At 54.3% G+C, this 25,069-nt stretch overlaps 1 protein-coding gene across 10 annotated transcripts in view; it reads left to right on the plus strand.

Moving 5' to 3' along the window:
• The first annotated feature begins 3,599 nt into the window (after window positions 1-3,599).
• Window positions 3,600-25,069, plus strand: part of SHF (Src homology 2 domain containing F) — a 31,016-nt gene continuing 9,546 nt past the window's right edge. The window contains exons 1-7 of one of the 10 annotated variants that reach the window (XM_059702468.1): window positions 3,604-4,127; window positions 13,360-13,501; window positions 15,714-15,920; window positions 17,382-17,522; window positions 18,717-18,924; window positions 19,064-19,183; window positions 22,918-23,650. In XM_059702468.1, coding sequence (XP_059558451.1) covers window positions 3,630-4,127; window positions 13,360-13,501; window positions 15,714-15,920; window positions 17,382-17,522; window positions 18,717-18,924; window positions 19,064-19,183; window positions 22,918-23,104 — 1,503 coding nt within the window. In that variant the 5' untranslated portion in view covers window positions 3,604-3,629 and the 3' untranslated portion in view covers window positions 23,105-23,650. Of the gene's footprint in view, window positions 4,128-13,359; window positions 13,502-15,713; window positions 15,921-16,064; window positions 16,211-17,381; window positions 17,551-18,090; window positions 18,688-18,716; window positions 18,925-19,063; window positions 19,184-22,917; window positions 23,651-25,069 lie in introns of those variants that run through there. The other 9 variants (XM_059702471.1, XM_059702485.1, XM_059702479.1 and 6 more) reach the window with 9 other exon arrangements.

Below are 25,069 nucleotides of genomic sequence, written 5' to 3' on the forward strand. Positions count from 1 at the left end.
CTTTCCAAAACTGAAAAGTCTTTTCAAATATGTTTAACCTGAATCTAGTCATGAGGAAACTATGGAGGGATCCAGAATGTGGGACATTCTATATGACAACTGCTTTGGACACTTCAAAACAATGCTATGAAAAAACAAACTAGCAACAATAAAATGGGGAACTGTTCAAGATTAAAGAGACTAAAGAAACTTAAACAAATGCAATGGAGGAATCTTGATGAAATCAAATCTATGTAAGTATATATAGGGTGTCCCACAATTCACGCAAGATTTGAATTTTGCGTGAGCATTAACAACAACAACAACAAAAAAACCAAAAGCCTAATTTTACTTGGTTTATTGAATCAAATTCTAATATCTGTTTGATTTCAATCCCTTCAATTTGATAAGCATTACCAAGTACCAATTATGGCCCAGGAGCAGGGACAATGAAGACCAATGAAGACCACGGCTTTGCGTATGTGCCAGCAAAGCCGTGGAGGCCATTTACCTGATGTGCTATTCCATACATAACCTTATACTGTATATTTTATGAATCAATAAAAAATTTACAATTTTTAATTATAAACCTGTGTTTTCTATCAAAATTACTTCTTGCGTGAATTTTGGGACACCCTTTATAAATACTAAAGGCCCAGTGCACGTAATTCGTGCCCTTGGGAGGGAGGGGGTCCCTCAGCCCAGATTGTGAGAGGGCACAGGCCAGGCTGAGGGACCCCACCAGTGCACAATCAGGGCTAGGGAGGGATGCAGGAGGTTGGCCAGCCAGGGAGGGACCGCAGGAGGGCTCCAAGGCATGTCTGGCCCATCTCGCTCAGTCCTGATCGGCCAGACCCCAGCAGCAAGCTCACCTACCAGTCGGAGCATCTGCTCCCCGGTGGTCAGTGCATGTCATAGTGAGCAGTTGAGTGGCCTTAGCATATCATTAGCATATAACACTTTGATTGGTTGAATGGATGACTGGATGACCAGACACTTAGGATATTAGGCTTTTATTATATAGGATATGATTATATATATATATATATATATATATATATATATATATATATATGATTTTGCAGAGAAAAAATTCAGTATAGACTGAATTTTATCTATTTGTCTATCACAATAGGCAATACTATTGTGATAATGATCTTATGGCCCTATAGAAGAATTCCTTATTCTTAGGAAATTGCTGCTGAAGTATTTAGAGCTGAAGTGCCATGATATTTGCAATGTGCAGTCAAATGGTTAAGGAAAAACAAGGGGGATAGAGCAAATATGGCAAAATGTTCAAAAAGAGTGTATCTACGTGAAAAGTATACAGATTCCCACTGTACTTTCTTTGAGCTTCTCTGTAGGTTTGCAATTTTTTAAAAAAGGAGTTGGAAGAAAATAAGACATAACAAAAATGGGGAAATTATGCAGTGCTAAGTATAGCTCTACAAAATAAGAACAAGAGAAATGTTCTTTATTCATTTCAACAGGCTCCTGCCACACAACAGGCTCTGTACTAAGCGGTGGGAACACCCTGTTCCCCTTCAGAAGCCTGGTTTTATGGTGTCATGCTTAACGTGCTTAACATTCAAGACTTAGGATCTGGCCAATGCCACCCAAGTCTCAGAGGACACTTGCTGTGACAGCTTCACCTCTGCTATCCTGGGTTCCTAGCAAGATGCCTGGCCCCATGACGCATTCAGTAATGCCTGCTTCCAGGACTCCACACTTTGGTGGGAAAGGAAATTGCATTAACAGATAATTTAAAATAAGATTAAGAACATGGTGCAGCCCTAGCCAGTTTGGCTCAGTGAGTAGAGCGTAGGCCTGTGGACTGAAGGGTCCAGGTTCGATTCCCGCCAAGGGCGCATGCCTGGGTTGTGGGCTTGATCCCCAGTGTGGGGCGTGCATGAAGCAGCCAATCAATGATTCTCTCTCACCACTGATGTTTCTATCTCTCTCTTCCTGCCCCTTCCTCTCTGAAATCAATAAAAATATATTTTTTAAAAAGAATGCTAATTGTTTACTTTTAAAAAAAGAACATGGTGCACAGAAGGCATTAAGCATTTTAATTATCATTTAAACTCTTACCTTTATTATCATTTAAACTCTTACCCCTCCTCATCTAACTTTATTTCCTACTCTTCCCTACTATGAATCCTCCCCTTCTTTATGGCATTCTGGTTCCTACCTCAATGCCTTTGCTCAGCTCATGCTGACCTCCTAGCTTGGCATGAATGAACTTTCACTCCTTTGCTCCAAAGCCTACCCAGCTCAGGCCTGTTTTTACAAGGTGCACATGTCATTTTCCCAACTGTAGTTCATGAAGCCAGACAGGGTATCAGATATTTCAGTATTTCCTACAGCCCAGCTAATCAAAGTGTGGCGGGAGGACCAGCAGCACCTGTATCGGCTGGGAGTCTATCAGAGCTACAGTCCGGAGTCCTATCCAGCCACAACCTCAGAATCAGACACTGCAGTTGAACAAGTTCCCGGGGGAGATTCATGGTCCCATTAAAGTGTGAGAAGCACGGTCCTGCAACACTAACTAGAGTATGAGTAAAGCAGAAGCTCAAATATTTTGAGACCTGAGGCCCTCCCTGGGGATCCTAGGGGATTCTCAGGTTTGCCATCCGGCTTTGAGCCCCCTTCCTGGGCTCTTTGCTCCCTCGGAAGGCAGGTGAGAACCTAAGAGTGAGGGAGGCGCTGAGGCCGTGTCCACGGGGTGATGGTGAGGTGAAGCTGCTACCTTCCCAGCAGAGCCGAAAGCAAATGTTGATGCCTGCTTCGCGGATACTTTTCTGGGGGAGAGACTGGCTTTACTTCTAAGACAAAAACGCCTGTCGCTTCAGCATCCGAGCCTCAGGGGAAGAGGTATGTGATAGACAACATTGGAACGGCTTCTGGACTTGATTTATTGACTTGTCTGTTTCTCGTCTATCACTAATCTGATTGACGACGAAACCCGGGATGTGACTTAAGGCGATTTCGGCGGGAGCGCGCGCTCGGCGGGCCGGCTGGAGGCGGGTGCTCGGGAGGATGAAAGGCATGTCTGCGGGGGCCGTTTGCGTGTGCGGAGGGCGTGTGTGGAAACGACACGGGAGGAGTGGGCGCCTCTGGGAAGCTGGTTGTCTGTGATGGGAGCTGTGTCTGCCGGGCTGGAGTCTGAACCAGGCGAGCAGCTGGGCGGGAGGAGGCAGGTGGGGCTCCCACAAGGGAGGGTGTCTTTACAGACACATCTTAGGCAGAGCCCCCTTTCTCGCCCTCCCCAGCTTCCTCTTCTCGGGTCTGATTTCCCAATTGGGGGCCTTGGGGGAGGGTCGGAAGGTGCCCGAAGGCTCTTCGCTGGCAGCAGCGGAGGGAGAGCTGGTGGGACAGGTGCGCCCCCACAGCGGCAGCGGGTCACACGTGGAGGGCTCGTGCTCCGTCCGGGACTCGCCCCTGCCCCGGGTCGCCCGCTCCAGTCCCCGGGAGTCCCCACCGCCCGCCGCCCGCGCCCCTCTCCGCTGGGAGCCCGGGGAGGTGGACCCCGCCGGGAGCGGAACCCCGCCCCTCCTTGTTACTGGCGAGCCCCGCCCCGCCGCCGCCGCGGAGCCCCGCCCCCGCCCCGCCCCCCGCGGCCGCGGCTCGGAGCGCAGTCGGCGGGCCCCATGCTGCTGAGCGGAGCTCCGCCCGCGGGCTCCGGCCCCGGGCCGCGGGCGCAGGGGGGCGCGGGGGGCGGCCCGGGGGGCTCGCGCCGGGGCGCCGGGGGGCCCGGGGCCGGCCCGGGAGGAGGCGGCAGCGGCGGCGTGGCCAAGTGGCTCCGGGAGCACCTGGGCTTCCGCGGGGGGAGCGGCGGCGGCGGCGGGGGTAAGCCGGCGCCCCCGGAGCCGGACTACCGGCCGCCCGTGCCCGCCCCGGCCGCGCCCCCCGCGCCCCCGCCGGACATCCTGGCCGCCTACCGGCTGCAGCGGGAGCGGGACTTCGAAGACCCCTACTCCGGAGGGCCGTCCGGCTCCGCCGCCCTGGCCGCCCCGGTGGCCCCCGGCCCCACGCCGCCCCCGCGCCACGGCTCGCCCCCCCACCGCCTGATTCGGGTCGAGACCCCGGGCCCCCCAGCGCCCCCGCCCGAGGAGAGGACCTCTGGACCCCCGGCCGGCGGCGACAGGGTGAGTGCGGGACGGGCGGGGGTCCGGGAGCAGAGGCGGCGGTGGGCTCGGGCTTCGGAGAGGGACAAAGGTGGCCTGGCCGCCGGCCCTTCGGTGTCACGGCTCCTGACGGACCCCGGGGACCCGGAGCCTTCACCCACCTTTGTTCCAGTTCTCGACCGACCCCTCTGGGCGCGGGCCCCAAACTCTGCCTCTGTCCCCTCTTATCGCCCAGGACTCGGTGACCCTCCCACTCTGGGGCTCTGATCTCCTCCTTGCAGCCCCCGGGAACCTAACCAGCCCACAGGGCTTTTTCTAACGGGATTTGAGTTCCCCTCACCCCCCCCACCCATTGGCCCTTCTGCCCATGGGGAGCAGCAGCTCACTGCCCTTTGATCTCTGACCCCTCCCACCAGGGCAGAACCAGCACAAAGCCCCACTCCTCCTCCTGTAGCCCGAGCATCCTTGCAGGTGCTGGAGCCCGGGGAAGGAGGGGACGGCTGGGGTTTCTCCCCGTGGACACAGCAAGAGCTGGCCTTTGCCTCACCCAGTCGGACTGGAGCTGGGTGGACTGTTGTTCTCGGGAAGCCAGACGGGCCGTGCGCAGCTCTGCGCTGAGGATGCTGACCACTGAGGCTCGGGCAGGCCCACCCTACACTCCTTCCCCTGTCCCCCCAGGTGCGGGGACAGCCAGTGCTCAGAACCTGTTGCCCAGAAGGGGCTGACCAGCTGAGACCACTCTTCTTCTCCTCTTGGCCTCTCCCTCCCTCTGTCCATTCTGAGGGTGGCAAGAGCCTTTTATGGATCTGCAGGCTTGGGATGGAGAGGAGAGACGGGTGCCTCCGCAGGCCCTGGTGGAGAAGCCACCCCACGCCCAACCGCAGTTTGACTTACCCCTCCTTGACAGCGGAAAGCCATCCCCAGGTCCCTCTAGCCCTAAATTTTATGACGGTCGGGGCCGCTCTGGCTCTGTTGGCCCTCTTCACTCTCCCCTGGGAGCTCAGCGCTGGGGCTTGTTCCCCCCCCCTCCCCCCCCTCCTCCTCAGAGAACAGTTTTATTGTATCGGAGAGCAAATTGCTGTCCGAATCCACTGGCTCCAGGGTGGAGGTTTTCAGCTGAGAGAGTGCCGTTCTGCCTGATTTCCCGGGCAAGAGAGATGTGTCAGGGTCAGAGCAGAAGCCTCAGGAATGCGAATTATTTTTTCCCCTAGTTCCTGCCAGGGGGCACGGCTGCCCATCCTGAGTTAGGATCCTTAGCCTGCAGAAGGAGGCTGTGCTTTCTTCACATGTCCTGACCTAGTCTTCTCTTTTTCCCGATTGTCCTGTCGGTGATGTGATGGTGGTGGAGTAAGGCACGGAGGGCATTAGGCCTTGTTTTTACTATTTTTAAAAAATGCTTTTGTTGATTTTAGAGAGCGAGAGAGAGGGAGAGAGAGGTGGAAACATCAATGGTAAGGGGAAATTGATTGGCTGCCTCCTGCATGCCCCCTATTGGGGATAGAGCCCTGACCAAGAATGGAACCGTGACCACCTGGTTCATGGGTCCACGCTCAATCACTGAGCCACACCAGCTGGGCTTGTTTTTACGATTGACCAATAGTCTCCTCCTCCCTGTCCACACCCATTCGCACATGGGCCTGAGCTGTTCCTGGCCCTCCTCCTCCTAGAATGCTTTAACAGCCTTCTCACCAAGCTGTGGGCTCCTCCGCGACAAGGACCATGTTCTCCTCAAGTCTGTGTCTTCCAAGTGATGGACACCATTTTTGGCATAAAGAAGGGTGCATGAATACGTCCCGAATGATGACTGTCCATTGCCGGGGTGGCCTGAGGGTCAGAGACCTCCTTGTACATTTCGCCACAGAGACCCCACAATGAAGGGGTTGTGCCCACACAACCATTCAGAGACCTGCAGCCTCCTCTCACTGAGGGCATCATGCCTCACCCTGGGTCAGCTCTGTGATCTGTGGGCTGTTCAGCCCTCGGGGGCCAAGAGGTGTCTGACTCCTTTGTCAGCTGCAGGGACAGGAATGAAATCCAGCAGGATATCCTGGGACCACACAATCGGTGGTTTCTTTACCAGGTGTGATGAGAAGGAACCAGGATGCCATCCAAGATGGCCCAGGGGCAGGGATGCTGACCTGGGACTTCCCACCATTCCGAGAGAGCAGCTCCACCCCTTTAGGAGCCATTTTGGGGACCCCAGAGTCTTCCCTTAGGAAGAGCCCTGACGAGGTACCTGAACCCCTTACCTTAAATCCAAGTGTCAGCACATGCCTACAGAGCTCACTCTGCCCCTGAACAGTGAGCTGGCTGTGGCTCTTGAGGCATTACTGAGCCAGCTTTTCCATTCTGTGGCTGTTTTATCCCTAGTCTCTGTTCTCCCTCCTCTCAGCCCTGCAGATCCTCTTGGCTTGTTGCTTTTGGGTCACTCGCTGAGGTGAGGTAGGCACTGGATGTACCTTGGGCTGGTCAATTTCCTCCGAGAGGCCAGTGACTGGTGCCAGAACCCTGTGAAAGGGGCTGGTTTGCGAGGTTTGATGAAATGGGTGGAAATGCCTCTGTGATGAGCCAGAGAGACTGAGGGGAAATGAGTTCAGTGACTATGGGGTAGGAGAGAATGGGGACTTAGATGGGACCCTGAGAGGCCCAAGGGGCTCAGGACCATTCGCTTTCTCCCCAGGCAGGGCTTTGGCTGTTGGCCCGCCCTGAGACCTACTGCTGCAGTTGGCAGGGTACCAGGGTGGCCATCTGGGCCTGGCAGGACAGGCATGGGAGGACAGGAGCCGAGCCCTGCATGGGATGGGAAGGCAGAGTCTCGCCATCTGGCCAAAAAAGAGCTCCCGCTTGGTGTGTTGGACCCTTTCTGGCCACCAGCCGTGCTCTGACAGAGGAGTTAGAGAGCCAGTCCTGCCCTTGCTTTGCTCCCTTTTCTCAGACCTTCAACAGGAAAAACCTGGTCTAGGAAAGGGGGATGGGGGTGGGAAAGGGGCCCTGATTGGATGAAGTTTTGAGCTGTCTGTGACCATCTGCACAGTGTGTCCTTTGTCTCCATCATGCCAAGATGTGTGTGTGTGTGTGTGTGTGTGAGAGAGAGAGAGAGAGAGAGAGAGAGAGAGAGAGAGAGAAAGAGAGAGAGAGAGAGAGAGAGAGAGAGAGAGGGAGGGAGGGAGAGAGAGAAATGTGATGGGAACAATAAGACAGGCATCCTGTATGAAGTGAAACTAGAGCTCTTATTCTTAGCTTATGGGGGCGTTTCTGGAGTTCATGAGCCTCCAGAAATTGTGCAGATATTTGAGTAGATGAGCATTTTTTCTGGGAAAAGTCTCACAGCTCTCAGGTTCTCACAGGGGTTCACAGGGCCCAACATATTAAGAATGTAAATAAAAATAGGTGTACCTCATAGATGGTATCCACATGGACTTGGATCTCTCAGGCCCAAATTTAGAATGAATGAACAGACAGGTAGGAAGAGTACAGTAAAGTGAAGGAGATATTTGAGTGTCTGAAATTACACAAGACATGCCTCCCCTGGGGTTAGGAGGGTGTGTAGGGGCCCTCCCTTACCCATTGTCCATTGAGTGTTTATGTATCATTAAATGATACCTAGGCCCTGAAAGGGACTCACCACCCAGAAGACCTGGTCCTTGACTTTTTTGAGTTTGCTTGTTTGCTTTAATTTTCCTTGTTATGCCTTCCACAGAGCCCCGAGGTCTGATCTGTTTACCTAGCACATGGCCTCCTGTGGAAGTAGAGGGAGGAGAAGAGAGAGGTCCAGATCAGGAACCTTTGTGGACTGGCTAGACCTCTTAACCCCTCTGTGGCCTGAACTGGTCATCTGTGCTGCAGGTGGTGCTTTGGGGAGGGCTGAGGCCTGAGACCTGTGGGATTGTATGGCAGGCCTGTCCACTCCACCCAGTGCCGCCTCCTCACATTGCGGCACTCCAACCCTCTAGAAGACATCTTTGGCTTGTTGGCTTGGGCGATGACTCAGAGACACCTCAGCCCTGGCACTCTGTGCATTGGGAGTCTGGAACAGCTGGGACCCTGTAGACCAGTGGTTCTCAACCTTTCTAATGCCACGACCCTTTAATACAGTTCCTCATGTTGTGGTGACCCCCAATTTCATTGTTACAAAAATTGAACATAATTAAAGCATAGTGATTAATCACAAAAATAATATGTAATTATATATGTGTTTTCCGATGGCCTTAGGCGACCCCTGTGAAAGGGTCTTTCGACCCCTGAAGGGGTCGCAACCCACAGGTTGAGAACACTGCTGTATACCATGAATGGGAATGGGAGCAGCTGACTGGGCCCTGGGCTTGGAGGGGGACCTGCTGCCTACTCCAGTTGCCCTCACCATAGAACCAGTGTGATATTATATGACAGCAGTGAACCTGTGGTGCCTCTAGAGCGGTGGTTCTCAACCTTCCTAATGCTGCAACCCTTTAATACAGCTCCTCATGTTGTGGTGACCCCCAACCATAAAATTATTTTCGTTGCTACTTCATAGCTGTAATTTTGCTACTGTTATGAATCGTAATGTAAATATCTGATATGCAGGATGTATTTTCAGGGGTCGCGACCCACAGGTTGAGAACCGCTGCTCTAGAGCCTGGGTCCCAGACATGGGGCTTCACAGCACCTCAAGATGCTTCAATCTTTTGGAGTTTATTCTGTGTCTGTCACTGTGAGCTTCTTGAGGACCAAGGAATTCGGTCTCTTCATCTTTAACGATATAATGGCGGACATTTACTGAGCACTTACCTCGTGCCTGTTACCATTTTGAAGCGGCTGACATGGATTGGGCCAATGAGCCTTACCACAATCCTTTGAGGAAATTCAGTTGTTATCCCCGGGTTATAAACAGGGAGACTGCCGCACAGGAATGCCGGGTCACACTTGCGTGGTTTCATAGCTAGTAAGCAGGAGAGCCCAGGGTGACAGCCAGGCAGCCCGACTCCGGATTGGCTGCTAGCACCGTGCCAGGGGACCCCTGCACTTACGGAGAGGAGCCCCGCAGAGCAGAGGTGCTCACTAGACATTTGCTAGTGAACAAGGGGAAGGAGACTCGGGGAAGGAATGAGGAGTGCATTCTGGGCTGAGTTCACCAATTTCTGGATGATGAAGGACAGCATTTGCCACCTAATCTCTAGGGAGCCATAGACACACCTTGTAAGGCATCGATTTCATCCATCATCTTCTTCCCAAGCCTATGGGTTAGGTACTAATACCAGCCCCATTTTACAGATAAAAATACAGAGGCCTCCAGATAGTAAATGTAAACTAAAGAAACAGAGAAAAGGGGCAGTGGTAGATTTGGAGGACCTTGCAGAGCCAAATGTTTGTCCCCTTGGTCTCCCTGGACTCACAAGCCCCATGGAGGGCGGAGGTCAGAGACTCATAGCAGGGCCCAGCTGCAGAGTGACGGTTCCACCAGATGGTGGGCCTTCCAGCCACTTCAGGAGAGGCTTGGGCAGGAAGGAGAGTCCAAACCTGACAGCTGCTCTGGGAGGGGCACTGCCCAGTTGGAACAGGCACAAGAGCTGCCTTCTGGAGGCACCCTGCTGGATGACAGAAAGGAGGGGACCTGGTGGGCAGGCGGTTATGGGGACAAGGGGGCCCTCTGATTCAGCATTTCAACAGCATTGTGACTACCAGAGGGCTTGCCCAAATATCAGCCCTGGCCTTGATGTCTTCCCTATTTTCTCTCTTCTGCTCCTGAGTCAGGGGCTTTGATCTCCATTCTAAAGTCGAGTCTCTTGACAGCCTGCTCCTACAGCTGCTAATGGTTGGTCAGAGTTCAGATAAATGGGGATCTGAGAGTCTATGGCAGGGGTGGGCAAACTTTTTGACTCGAGGGCCACAATGGGTTCTTAAACTGGACCGGAGGGCCGGAACAAAAGCATGGATGGAGTGTTTGTGTGAACTAATATAAATTCAAAGTAAACATCATTACATAAAAGGGTACGGTCTTTTCTTTTTTTAGTTTTATTCATTTCAAACGGGCCGGATCCGGCCCGCGGGCCGGAGTTTGCCCACGGCTGGTCTATGGGTATAGGGAGAAGGAGGCCTGTCGAGCCTCCCGGTAATGTGCACTGAGCACCCACTGTGTGCCAGGCTCCGTGGTGGACGTGGTGTATAATAGTGAGCACATTAGAGTCTGGTAAATACACAAAATAAATAGTGGTAGGACAAAGGTGTCAGAAGCCTACAGGGGCAGCTTCCCCCACTGAGCAGTTTTGCCTCCTTGTGTAACCCAGAAGCTCCTGAGGAAGCAGGCCTGGCCTATGACATGGGTCCTCTGTGCTCGGGCAAGTGCCTGTCCTGCCTGGTTTCCCAGCAGGCATTTCTGCTGTTGCTCCTGACTCCCAACCCCATGGGTGGCTCCTTGGGCACCCCAGCCCAGGGCAGGGGGGTTGGGGCTTCCTGGAGCAGGGTGTGGAGCCAGGAGTGGAACAGAGGAGCCATTGAACTGCCCACAAAGCTGCCACCTGGGCGCCCACGGGCACCAAGGGCTGGCGCTAGAGAGGCCCACGCGGCCTGGGAGGGGTCGTGGCTCTAGGCACCGGCCCAGGACTCCAGTGGGAAGGGTGCTGAGTGCAGCTGTGACCCAGCTTGGCGAGGGAAGGGCTGGGGGGCTCTGTGGAGTTGGGGACCACCGGTGCGTGGTTCTGGGTGCTTCTGCTCACTGAGCAGCTTCCAGGGCCTCAATCCCCCTACCTGATCCTCCACCCCACCCGGATTCATGCTTCCTCCCTCTTCTGAGTGAACAAGAGAATGCGCTTCCTTTGTTCATTCTTCCTGTTTTATGTGAACTGATTTAACAAAGATTTACTGAGCACTTTTGGGCACTAGGAATTTAACAGTAAACATTCTTGCCCTCAGGAAGCTCACAGTCTGCAGTAAGACAGATAATAAAGCAGGTATTCACTACACTCATGATGACAGCCCAGCTCAGAGGCACTAACCTGCCCTGGGGGGAGAATGGAAAGGCTTTCTGAAGGAAGAAAAGAATCTGATTCAGGCTTAGGGAAAGCTTTTGAGGTGAGAAAAAGAGCATTGAGCTTTTAGGTAACAATGTGATCTGAGATGGGTAAAGAGAAACCAAAGAGGAAAGTGGAATCTTAAAATCTCTTTAACTATGGACTTTTTATTGTAGCCACTGGAGAGCCATTCAAGGTTTAAGGATAGCCTGTCCGTTGATTCAGTTACTGTTGAGTTGCTGCCATGTGTGAGTTGTGAGTCTGGGTGCCAACTGGGCTGGGTACCCAACAGGCTGTCTCCAGAGCCCCCTTGGTCAAGTGGGTGGGGCCACTTGGGGGGGTGCCAGCTGGCCTGGGAGGAAGCAGTTTGGGGGAGGAGGGGTGAGTGGATTTATTTTCTTTACTTCTTGGAGGAAGGAGGATGAGGTGTGGTGGGCTCTGAGGGAGGTAGGAGGTGATCTAATAGAAACATTTTTCTTTTTTTTAAAATATATTTTATTGATTTTTTACAGAGAGGAAGGGAGAGAGATAGAGTTAGAAACATCGATGGGAGAGAAACATCGATCAGCTGCCTCCAGCACATCTACTGGGGATGTGCCCGCAACCCAGGTACATGCCCTTGACCGGAATCGAACCTGGGACCTTTCAGTCCGCAGGCCGACGCTCTATCCACTGAGCCAAACCGGTTTTGGCAGAAACATTTTTCTAATAGAAACATTACTCCAGTGCCTACTGTGAGCTGGGTACTTACTGGAGCCGGAGAGACAAAAATGACAAAGGGCTCCAGGCTAGTGGCTGATCTGGTGGTGGGTTAGGAAGATCTGAGATGATAGAATTCTCGGAAGCAGGCAGAAATCTGAGGGCAGAAAGAGGCTGGGCGGCTTGACTAGGACAAAATGGAATAAGGTGGGAGCTGAAGAGCTGAAGGGTGAGATGGCAGGAGCCTTTGGGACATGCTTTGGAGACCTTTGCAACAGCCCAAGGAACATGAAGAAGGGGTCTCTGAGGTGGGAAGCTTCCTTTTCCCATCTCTGCCTTACTAAGGGTCCCAGATCCGCTAACCCAGGGCAGGGAGGTCACCCTTACAGCTTCGCTGCTCAACTGGCTCCCACAGTCCTGATCTGTAGGATCTTGGCCCAGAACCAAAGCCTAGACCAAGAATGGGAGAGGCAGGAGTGGCCCCTCCCCATGCTGCTGGCCCCAGAGCCACCTCTTGTTAATGCAGTGCTCCCTGAGGGGCTGGGTGGCTGGGCTCTGTCTCTGCCACAGCCAGCCCTCCCCTCCCTGCCCCCCAGGAGCCTGTGCCCAGCTTGAAGAAAGGCTCTATTGTCCTCAGTTGTGCCCCACCCTGAGCACCTTGAGCTCCTCTGCAGGGTGTACGGCTTGTGGTTCCCTCTGCCTTGACTGAGACCAGAGACAGAGGGGGGGCCATGAGCCGCTCGTGTGGGAGAATGCATGGGATGTGGAGGGCCAAGGCCAGGCCTTTCCTGTCCCTGTTCTCCACGAGCCCAGGGGGTTTCAGCAGAGCCCCAATCCTGGCTTTCCTCATGGCTGTTCTAAGATTGTCTTTCTCCCGGGACAGCCAAGGTGCCCACCGGTGGCAGGTTGGCAGCATGATTTTGTACAAAGGATGCAGGTTCCAATCCTGGTTCCTCCACTTTCTTGGAATGGTCTTGGGCATGTTGTTCCCTACCTGCGATGAGCCTCCATTCCCTTAAAACGGGATAATGATACCCACATGGTGATTATGATGGATGTCCTGCAGCTAAACCAGCAGAACTGTGGCATAGAATACTCAGTCTTTCTGTTCTTGATGGTCAGCAAATAATATTTGTTCAGCATCTGGTAACACACTGGTTGGCATGGACCAAGCTAATCTCCAAGTTGCCTCCTGTGCCCTGTCCACTCTTTGAACTCCATTGCAACCAGTTCTCTGAATTAATTCCCCCTGTGGAACCACCTGGTGTAAGCTCTTGGGCTGCCTGGACCCTGACTGAGGCAGGCTTTAAGGCCCAGAGTCTCATCCTGGCTATTTAGCCTAGGAGTTGGCCCAGAGGCACAAAATTAACAGAAAAGAAAGTACCATTTTTTTGGACAGCCTAGTAGGAGACCCCTGCCAAGGAAGAGCCAGGGCTTGTCCCCATCTAAGTTCAGAGCCTGGGGCTCCAGGTCTAAGGCAGCCTGTCCAGGACTCTTGCTCCTGTGGATAGAGCATCTGGGGAGCAGAGCTGTCTCTCAGATGTCTGACGCCTGCTCTCTTCCCACAGTTGGCAATCCTAGAAGACTATGCGGACCCGTTCGATGTCCAGGAGACTGGTGACGGCCTAGTAGGAGCTTCAGGAGCCCCAGAGAAGGTCCCGGAAAACGATGGCTACATGGAGCCCTATGAGGCCCAAAAGATGATGGCCGGTGAGTGATAGAGTAAGGGAGAGTGTTCCCTGAGGCTTGGGTATCTGCAAAACAAGCCATGCGACCCACACGTCTTAAGAACTGATTCCTTGGTCTCTAGAAAATATGGAGAATGCCTTTGCTGGGTCCTCGGGGAAGATGACCACTACTTTCAAGATAGTCACTTTGGAGAAGGAGCTGTGATTTGTGGTACCTGAGACCTGAGGTGGTAGAGAAGCCACACAAGCAAAGGTCAGACAGATGGAAGCATTTGGGATAGTGAGGAAGGGCAAGATAGCGGTGTGGGCTGGGGGGTCACTAGTCCCTAAAAGAGAATCACTAGCTTTAGAGAAGGTGGTAAGTTTGAAACGATGTTATGACAATTGGAAACGCATGACTATATAAAGGCAGATGCAATGCCCATGATGCTGGGCAAGTAGTTGAAGGAGTGAGGGCAGGAAGAAATGGATGAGCCTGGCTCTGGGGAGCAGAGACCAATAAAGGGCCCAGGGAAAGACCAAATCGGGGCAAGCAGACAGGAGGACAGGGGTGAGTCAGTCTAAGCCAAGGTCCCAAGGCAGGATGAAAGGAAGATATGTTCACAGGAGAGGCAAGATGAGAGAGGCCAAGAGGGGCATTGATAGGCCTTAAAAGCTGGAATGAGGCATTTGGACTTGCTCCAAAAGGGGAAGGGGAGCCATTATGGATTCTTGAGCAAGAAAGCAACAGGACAAATAAGGCATTTTAGGAGGATTACAGAGGCTTTGGTGTACAGAACAGACTAGAAGAACTGGGCATCAATCAGAAAGATGAGTTAGCAGGCTGTTGTGGAAATTACTGAGGCTTTACAGAACCAATAATTAACACCCATTTCTTCCCCTCTGGAGCTTGGAAATAATTGAGAAATAAGATCAAGGAAACAGAAAATGGAGATAACAATGTCAGTTTTCTTACTGATAAAAGTGATTAGAGAACATTACTTAGCTATGTCACTACAATGGGCTTCTTAAGACTTCCCCACAGAATTAAACTTGCCCACTCAGGCTTGGGCAACGTAGCATGACTTTAGGCCCTTGCACAGGGGCAGGAGGAAAAAGAACCAGAATGTTCTCTCTGTGTAAGAAAGCAGATCAGATAAACTGCTCGCCCTCCTTGGAAGAGGTGGGAGACGGGCAGAGGGCAGTCAGGAGTGTTATTCCATGGAGCCAATGAGACAAAAGCCTGAAGAATGGAGGTTCGCCCTAGTAGGAATCTAGATGTGGAGAGATGAGGGTGAGACTCATCAGGCAATGGCAATGACAGATGGGACTCAGACAGTGAAGGAGGGCCAGGACCAAGGAGAGCAGTATAGTAGACAGAAATGGAGACAGTGGGAGGGTGGCTACCATATTTAGATCAGAGGGGTGTGGCCCCCTCGGACAGCAGTCGCCAACCTTTGGACCTCACTGACCACCAGTGGTCCGCAGACCACCGGTTGGCGACCGCTGCCCTAGGAGGCCCATGAGTGCCCTGGGATTGATGAGAAAATCTGCACATAGGGGGAGCTCCATAGCTTTTATCAGTTTCACTGGGGTCAGAGATCTCAAAAAGAAAATCACAGAAGAGACTAGAAGAACATTCTGGGAGAGTGGGGAGTTTGAAACATCGAACTGAAACATCTTTATGGCAACTAGAAATATAGATGCAAAGGGTTCGACTGGGCAAGTAGTGCAAGGATGAGGCCTGGGAGAAATGAATGAGACTTGGCCTTGGGAAACAGAGACCAAGAAAGGATCCAGTAAAAGAGACCAAATGGGAGGACAGTCCATGAAGGGGACAGATTCAAGGATGGGGTGGTCAGCAGTATCTGACCATCCCAATATGGCAACAAAGGACTGTCATATTGTGAATGGTATCACTTGGGACACAAGGAAAAAATGGAGTTGGGTAGCAAGGAGATGGACTAGGAGAGGACCCTGACTTGGTTTCCTAAATGTGTAAGCCTCAGCTCCCCAGCCCTTGCTGGCCATCGCAGGATCCTTTTTCTGTCTTTCATTCGGGTGCCGCTGCCCCTGCCTCTGTTGGGTCCCATGCTTTTGGAACCCCAGAGGTGTTTTGAGGGAGAGGGACCCTGTATGTGTGCCCCAGAGCCACCAGCATCTGTGAAGGAAGCCTGCCTGGTTGCTGGGAACACTGCTGGGGGGCTGAGCCAGGCAGCCAGGCTCTCACGCCTCCCTCCTGCTTGCCCTGGTAGAGATCCGGGGCTCCAAGGAGACGGCCACTCAGCCCCTGCCTCTGTATGACACACCCTATGAGCCAGAAGAGGAGGGGGCCACTCCTGACGGTGAGGGGGCCCCTTGGCCCCGGGAGTCCCGCCTGCCTGAGGATGATGAGAGGCCGCCCGAGGAGTATGACCAGCCCTGGGAGTGGAAGAAGGAGCGGATTTCTAAAGCTTTTGCTGGTGAGTCCTGGGCAGAGAGGGCAGGTCTGCTGGGGCCTCTGGGCAGCTTTCTGGGCTCAGGGGAATGAAGGAGAGGCACCCTGGGAGGGGAGGCCCAGGAGGGAAGTGTAGTTGAGTCTTCACCATGGAGCTGTGAGTTGGCAGGTGGACAAGGCGCTGTGTGCAGAGTCAGGTTGTGGGCACAAGAGGAGGATGAAGGCGTCTCCCTGCATCACCACCTCCGACGCCCAGAGGCTGGGGCCACTTCCATCTTTTGGGGGACTGGGTATATTTAAAAATAAAGAAGTTCCAAACAAAATTATAAAACTTGTGGCATATGTTAAATACTTAACCAAAGAGGGCATTAACCCTCCAAACAATGCAAACAGCTGCCTCTGTAACCGTTAGAGAAACCAACCCTGAGTGAGCGGCTGTGTCTCCCAGTGGTAGGCCATGCGGTCCAGGGGTGCCTACCCCCTGAGGGGTTTCTGAGAAATCCCCGTCACTGAGTGAGGGTAGGTTTCCTCTGTACCGAGCACCCCAGTGGCCATCCCAGGCCTGGAGTCCGACATGGAGAGGTGTGTGTGGGTGGTTTGAGTTGGGGTTAGGGGGCACAAGAGCTTTAACTCCTGGATCCTTGATTCAGTGAGGACATAGAGGACTTAAATGCCATTAGACTCCCTTTCCGTTCCCATGTCCCTCCTACTCCTCCTTGGGCAAGAGGCTCATCTAGGAGCTGGACCCAGCTCTTTGCTCTGTGGGGAGGCCCACCCTGGCAGCCAGACTGAGAAACCACAAGGTGTCTCATTTGTTTCCTGTAAAGCGCGCACCACTGAGGATGGGCCGCTTATCTCCAGAAGTCTCCTTGGAGAATCAATACTGTTTGGCTTGCTTAATGGGAAAATCTATGCTCGTCATTAGGAAACCTTGTTAGCAGTCCTGGCGCCGCCCGTGGCATCACTCTTCTCATTGTCAGGGCTTGGGATTTAGGGTGTGGGGGGCAAGTTTCACTAAAACATCTGCCCCCACATCTGAGTATCCCTGACAACCTGGGGCTGGGCTGTCTCAGCGAGGTGGTGGGGACAGGAGGGATGGAGGAGGCTGAGGGAACCTGGGGGTGGTGCTAGGAGACGTGGCCAGCTCCTTATCCCTCTTTTCCTCCTTTCCTGGCCCCTCTGGTTCCTGGAAGCTTGTGAGGTCAAATGAAGGGGATCCGCAGGGCTGACAGCAAGACCCTGCTTTTGCCACCTGAGCCTCCGACCTTTGACCTTGCCAGCCCAGGGTGGTCAGTATGGCTCCACCCGGCCCTCTGAGAGTCCTGCTCCCCATTCAGAAGCCGCCCCTGCCTCCACTCTGACCCTCCTCCTCTCTAGGCTGTCCTGTGTCCTGGCTCTGGGTTTTGGTGTCTCAACCTCTGCCTCTCTCTGTCTCTGTCCCTGTCCCTGCCTGTCTCTCTCCTCCCTGCTGTGCTACTGGTTCCAGTTGACATTAAGGTCATCAAAGACCTACCTTGGCCTCCACCGGTGGGACAGCTGGACAGCAGCCCCTCCCTGCCCGACGGGGACAGGGACATCTCCGGTCCAGCCTCACCCCTCCCCGAGCCCAGCCTGGAGGATGGCAGCGGTGGGTCCTGTCGGGGCTTCTCTCCAGGGTGACGTGTCCTCTCATCCCTCGGGCCCTGGGGGCTTGGGTTGGAGGAGCCACGAGGTGGGGCATGGTTTGAAGGACCCAGGAGCAACCCCTCTCTTCTGTGGAAGAAGGAGGGGAGAAAGTACACACCTCCCGCTCCCTCCCCAAACGTGGGGAAGGTGTCTCCCAAGGGAGACCCACTCTTCTAAATCCACTTCTTTGGTTGCGCTTTGCCTGGCCCGACTTCAGCAATGCAAACAACTCCTGAGACGGGGGAGACGAGCTCGCACAGCAAGTGTCTAGCTAGCTCCTCAGATAAAGGAAAGGGTCTGCTCCTTGCATTTGGTGTCTGAAAGATAATAAGGGCTTGAAAGTGCTACAAGGAGAGAAAAATAGTCCAAATGGGGAGAAAGAAGGCACCGAACACCTCATCTACGTTCAGTTTTACCCAGAATGGGCAGTTGAGGGGAGTGGGGGGCGGTGCATCTCTGCACGTGCACAGAGGCCTGAGCACTGTTGGTACATGTGTGCCCGAGTGTGAGTGGGTATTTTGTCAATACAGGATGTCACCTGTGCATGTGTGCCTCTGTCCATGTGGTCTGCTGGCTTCAGCTGCCCCTGTGCAGGCTCAGCAGTCAGGTCTGCCCTGGTCTGGGAGGGCAGAGCCCCCTCTACTGGGTTTCTGTGGGGGTGGGGAGGGGAGTCTGTGGGCAGCGACCTTGGGAGCGGGGGAGGGGCGGACCGGCTGGCGGCTTTGGGCAGGATTAGCCTGTCAGGATGGCACCAAGGGGAATCAGATAATTGTTCTCAGATCAATAAGTCATTTCTACAGAATGGCTTGGCAGGGTGATTTGGAGAACGGTAATGAACTCTGAGGAGGAGAAAGAAACAATATTATCAGCACTGAAGCCACCCCGAGGAGGATGGAATAGGGGAAGGCAGTCAGCAGCTCCCCAGGGAGAAGCTTAAGTGGTTCCTCTTGTTTCTCCTCTCCCCTCTTCTCCCACCGTGTGGGGACTGGGAGGCCCTGTGTGGCACCGGAGGGCTGAGCCCCACCTTCACCTCCACCCCTGCCCCTCCTGGGGGATGGACCCAGAATTCCATCCCTAGAGCCAGTCAGGCCCATGAGCATGTCCAGGAAATGGGGGTGGGGTACTGGCTATTCATTCTATAGGGCTCTACTTCTAGGGTCCTCAGTGGCTGTGACTGGTATGTTCCCCACAGCCCAGTTTGAAGGATCTGAGAAGAGCTGCCTGTCACCCGGCCTGGAGGAGAAGGGGCGTCTACCTCCCCGACTCTCTGCAGGGAACCCCAAGTCAGCCAAGCCCCTAAGCATGGAGCCCAGCAGCCCCCTGGGGGAGTGGACAGACCCAGCACTGCCTCTGGAAAACCAGGTGTGAGTGTCTGTGTCCAGCTGGGGACTCGCCCCTCTCCTTTCCCTTCCTAGCACTTGCCTGAGGGGACACCCCGAATGGGTGGGCCTGGTCAGCGAGGGACCCAGCAGAGATGCTCCCCTTCCTCTCTCTCATCCGCAGCTGGTACCATGGGGCCATCAGTCGAACAGATGCCGAGAACCTGCTCCGGCTGTGCAAAGAGGCCAGCTACCTGGTGCGCAACAGTGAGACCAGCAAGAATGACTTCTCCCTGTCCCTCAAGTGAGTGGGGCTGGCTGGCTGGCAGTTTTAGACAGGATTAGCCTGTGAGGGTGGCACCAAGGATAATCAGTGGGAGGACAACCGCCAGGACAGGAGGAGACCCTAATATTCTCAGGCCCAGCCAAGCTGGGGAGAACCCCATCCCCAATGAACCTTTGCTGACTCTGGGCCACATTCTAAAGGTCTGAGCTCAGCCCCTGCTCTCAAGGAGCTCATAGTTTCTCGGGGGAAATAGTTAAGCTGTTGTCCAGTTCAGAAGGGTTCTGTCCCTTACTAGGTGTGTGGCCTTCGGTCCCCTTAATCTCTCTGGGCCTCAGTTTCCTTAACTTACAAAGTGAGGGAATAATATCTACTTTATAGGGAATGATTACATGTATGGGAAGCACTTGCCGTGGTGCTAAGTGCCCAATAAATGTCACCATCATCATCATTAATGGAAGTCGGAAATGTTCTAATAGCACAGGCAAGGAGATAGGAACTTTGCCTGAAAGGATCTACAGGGTGAGATGGAGGCTGGGTCCTTGGAGGAGGACAGGGCTGTGGACACAAAGCTATTCTTACTCTGAAGAAGCGGACAGGAGGTCTGGTTGCTGGTGGCTGACAACTGAGCTTTAAAGATCCTGGAAGAGGCCAGGGAGGTCGGCCCTCCCTTCCCATCAGCCCTCCTCCCTGGGAGCAGATACACGGGCCAGGATTGGCTTCCCAGGCTCTCCTGGTGGGATGGCAAGTCCTCTCCTTGGCACAGGAGTGCCCCCTGGTACAGCCTGTACTCCAAAGGACCGCCTGTCAGAGCGGTGTGTCCATTCACCCCCCTCCCCCCACCACTACTGGAGCATCTATATCACCTGCTACCACATTTTCTGGGTGCAACAGAATGTAGATACACCTGCACTTCAAACAAATCCAATATATGGAAATTTGGGACCACTGAAAAGATACATTTGAAGATAATTATTCAACTTCACTAAAAGATAATGAAGAAGAAAAAAAAAGCCAGACTAAAGTCATAACCTGAGTTTTATTCTTGGGCTTAATAAAATTAGCTATGTGACCCGAGGCAACCTGAACCCCTCTGGGCCTTGGTTTCTCCATCTGCAAAATGGAGAATGGTTACTTCTTAGGTTTCTTCCAGCTCTCATACTCTGGGAGTCCGCAAATTATCATAAAATCAAAGGAGCATTTGGGAAAAATTTGTCAAAAATGTGATTTACATAACTTCCGGAATGTGTATTGCTTTAAAAATTATAGTTAAGATTCATAAAGCATATACTATATGCCAAATAGCAGCGTATACACCATCTCTTAAACCAACTAGCATCCTGCAAAACCAATTTCTTTTTATAAACAAAAATAGATTCAAAGAGGTATGACTTGCTCAAGGCCATCAGCTAATAAAGTTCTAAGAGCAGAATTTTTAAAAAATATATTTTTACTGATGTGAGAGAGTGAGGGAGAGGGAGACCGAGATAGAAACATCAATGATGAGAGAGAATCATTGATTGGCTGCCTCCTGTACGCCCCCCTACTGGGGATCGAGCCCGCAACCCAGGAATCGAACTGGGGACCCTTCAATCCACAGGCCAATGCTCTATCCACTGAGCCAGACTGGTTAGGGCCAAGAGCAGGATTTGAATCCAGCTCAGTCCGACTCTAATAACTACACAGTTCCTCCATTGCACAGCTCCACCCCTCAAGTCTCTAACAGTCTGAGGCAAGTGGAGACTGCAGGGGTCTGGCTCCCTAGCAGAGCACGGCAGAACACAGCCCTGCCTTAGCCTGGGGTGTAAAGGGGGAGGCACGTCTGGACGCCTGGCTCCAGCCCTGGCTGATCTGGCCCCGCCAGCAACTGTCTGCCAGAGCCTCGTTCACATATAAATGGCTTTTCTGAAACACAATTATGGTTTCTCTTCTCTCTGTAATGGAAGGGCTTTCATTGGTAATTAAACAGCTTCCTCCACAAGTCAAGCCAGCCCTGGCTCTGCTTCCCAGCTAGTCCCTCCCCGGCCCCCGGAGGGTCTGGCACGAGTTCTGCTGTGTCCTAATGGACCCTTGGGACTTTGTCCCAGGAGGTCATTTATCTAGATGGACGCTGAGCTCTCAGCTTCCAACTCTGGTCTCTGGCTACTTGTTGCCCTGTTTGCCCAGATCTGTCCCCCAAAGAGAAGATATAATGCACAGGTGTTAGGAGAGGTGATGTTCCCAAGTGGACTGTGGGAAGGGAGCCATCCCCAAACTGCGAGAGGGTGAGGGAAGGCAGGGTCCACGCTGCTGCCCACAGCCTTGGGCCTGGGCCTAGGCATAGGACAGACAGGGGAGGGGATCACTTACTGCCGCCCCTTTCTACAGTCCCCTGGGGCTGTGCATTTTCCTGAGGCCCTTGGCTCCTTTCCCAGGGCCTGTGTGGTCACCAACAGCCTCAGCAGTTATCTCAGACCAACAGATGAAGGATGGCCCCACGCCCTGACACACACACCCAGAACTGGGCTTCCAGCAGGCTTTGGGGCCCTGTACCCTGGGGAGGGAAGGATGGAGTTAAGGGCCTATGTTTTCATCCCATCCCTTTACTCTCTTCAGTCACCCCACTCTCCCCGCTTTCTAACTGCTGGGCCTAGTGAAATGGGTCCAGAGGCCTCTTTTAACCCAGGCAGGGGAGGCAAGCGAGGAGGTATTCCAGCTTCGCCTCTCAGGAGCAGGGGCCTCACCCTGAGTCCTGCCTCCCACACCTGCTTCTGAGCCCTGTCCTTGTCCCCAGGTAGGCTCTGGCCAGCAGGGCGCCCCTAAGCAGTGCTGACCACTTGCTGGTGAGTGGGTTTTAGACCTGGGGCCTGGGTTGTAGTAGTTTGGACAAATGTTGTTCTTGCTGGGTCCCCATCCCCACTCTAAGGCTGAGGGTGCCCAGACATCTGGGAGACTGCCAGAGCTGGGGGAATGGGGAGGACGGGGGAGGGGGGGGAGAGGGTATGGGGGGAGCACAGAATGCAGGGGATGGGGTCCTTGTCTTGTGGTCAGGGCCAGGCAATACTGCTGACTTCCTTTCCTAGATGGTGCCAGGAGATGGGAGAGGCAGTGGAGCATGTCCTCTCTGAGGAGGGCATGGAGCTGTAGCCTCACCCATGACGTCAGCCCAGGCTGAAGGGCTGGGTGCTTGGCTCAAGGCCAGTTAGCAGGAGGGTGAAGGGATGTCCCTAGGACAAGGTGGCTGACTCTCCCCAGATTTGGGGAGCAGCTCACCTCCTCCCCTAGTATCTGCAAGAGAGAGCCCCAACCAAGATTCTCTTGGTTGTCACATCCACCCACCACTACTGCCCTGCCAAGGGTGTCTGTGTCTCCACGGGAGTGACCAAGAGCCTCACTGGTGTCCTCCCCACAGCTCAGAAAGGGGGATGGGTAAACTGGTCCTGGCCACATAGGCTGGAAGGCAGGAGTGCCTGGATACCAGGGTTTGGCGTGGGGGCGAGGGGTGTTGGTCCCTCCAGTTTCCACCTGTACACACCCTGTACACTCACTACAAGCACATTCTTGGCACACCCTGTGCCCTCACCACAAAGCCAATACCTACTGCTACCTACTCACAAAATCCCCTCCGCCCCCTCCCTGCTTTCTGGACTGACTTCCATCTTCCACAGCCACCTCCACTCTCTGCTGGTTTGGAACAAGACATTGGCTGCAGGGCTGGGGGAGGGAGGGGACTGGAAGGGGCCCCCACTCACCAGGGTCTCCTCTCCTCTTCCCAGGAGCAGTCAGGGCTTCATGCATATGAAGCTGTCTCGGACCAAGGAACACAAGTACGTGCTGGGCCAGAACAGCCCGCCCTTCAGCAGCGTCCCGGAGATCGTGCACCACTACGCCAGCCGCAAGCTGCCCATTAAGGGGGCTGAGCACATGTCCCTGCTCTACCCCGTGGCCATCCGGACTCTGTAGGTGTGAGGCTTGGGCACTGTGACAGATCTGGACCCAGTCCTGTGCCGGTCCCCTGGCTGCGGGCTGTGGTCCTTCCCAGGGCCGTGATCTCCCAAGCCTTTCTTCCCCTCTCCCTGGGATGGAGTGGAAACTGGAGATTCCTTAATTTATTCGAAAGAGTAAGGGCGATGGGGCCTTGGAGGAAGCGGAGGTCTGGAGCTGAGGAGAGAAGAACCCCTGGGGAGAAAGGGCAGCCCCTGGAGGAAGGGGGCTTCCAAACCCAGAGTCTCCCGAAGAGTTTAAGATCCGCAGCTGCAGGCCCTTTCCGCCTCTGGGGTAGAGGTGGCAACCTACTTCTCCGCCTCTCCCCCCGGGTCAGTACGAGGCGGAGCAGGATGCAGTCCCGCACGGCACCAAACGATCGGCAGACCCCTGGGGTGGAGGTGGCATTGGGGCGGGAGAGGCGGGAAAGGGATCGGGACGGAGGGGACTGAGGGAATTCGTGCGGTCCCCCGGCCGTTCCGGCTCCCGGCCAGAGGCAATAAATAAACCCAGTGCTGCCAGGCACTGCCGCGTCTGCGCCTTCCGCGCCGCACCCCGGGCTGACGGGTGGGGAGCGGCGAAGCGAGCACAGATCCGCTTATAAATCAGCTCTGGAGCAGACACAGGCCGGCTGTGAAAAGCGCTTTGGAAGCATCAAGTTCCTTCCTTTGATGAGATATCAAAACATCCCCCACTGCCCCCGCCCCGGCTGGGTGAGGGGGGGCGGGGGCCGGAGCCGGCCGGCCTCGTGGCGCCCCTCCCCGCCGCGCCGACGAGCCGGCTTCCCAGGAGCGCGTCCAATTTCCTGCCTACAGCCATTTGTCTGGAGGAGGGGAGCCGCGGAGAGACAAAGAGGCAGCGCGCCAGGCGGGAGGAGCGGGTGGCCCTGCCACGCGGAAGCCGCGCGCCGCGAGCTGGGAAAGCTGGCACAGCCCACTGCGTTTCCTTTCCAGAGGAAGCGGGCCCCGCCGCCTCCTCCATTCACTGAAGGATGGGTTCGCCCCGCGACCTGCTGCCTGCGGGCCTCGGTCCGGATCTGCCACCCGCTGCTGCTCGCGGCCGAGGCCGGCAGGGGGGCCGTCCGCGCGCGCCCTCTGCTGGCCGTGCCCTTAACTGCGGGACCCGGGCGCGGGATCACACCAGCGGGTGGCCCCCAATGCGCCCCTGCTGCAAACCGCCGAGGCTTGTGGGCCCAGCTCCCGGTTTACCCTTGGGCCGCCAGGCAGGGCTGCTGTCAAGCCACTCCAGGCCTGCCCTCCTGCTCCCCTGGGCAAGCGGAACAAAAAACTCTACGAGGGGCTGAACACACACCCTGGCGATGTCGGCCTTGGGAGGACAGTCTGAAGACCTCCAGAACATAGATCTGCAGTTCCAAAGTGTGATGTGAATCATGAGATTTTGGATGTTCTAATCCAGTGGTTAATTTATCAGGGATCGGGACGGAGGATATGAGATCTGACAAATGTAAGAATTCTGTGGAGACAATAGAAAGAATCACTTGAAATTGGGCACTGCTTCAGAAATTCCCTCAGAGAGGGTTGCCCTCTCTTTAAGTAGACTTGGAGGGCATTCAGTCATTTTGTAGATGCAAAAACAGCTCCACAAAGGTTAGGTGATGTGCTCATCTATCTCCTTGCTATCATCTCACTACCTAGAGCTCAGAGAAGGACTAGGAGTCACAGGTCCTGGAGCAGGCCAGGCCAACTCTGCCTCCCTGTTGGCTCCTGGGTGTCTCGGCCCCTATCCCACACCCCTTGTGCCCAGTCCACCTTCTCCAAAACCCCTCACCCCTCGCCCCCTCCTGACCAGGCTTCAGAAGACTCACACTCGCCACTCAGAGAGGCCCTCTGTCAGGAAGGGTGCCCTTGAGCAGGGGAAGGGGTCTCTAGCTGGGGTGCTTGGCCTGGACGGGTTCCTTTATTCAGAGGATACTAGCAAGCTCAG

This window comes from Myotis daubentonii, chromosome 1 (assembly GCF_963259705.1).
Source record: "Myotis daubentonii chromosome 1, mMyoDau2.1, whole genome shotgun sequence".
NCBI lineage: Eukaryota > Metazoa > Chordata > Mammalia > Chiroptera > Vespertilionidae > Myotis > Myotis daubentonii.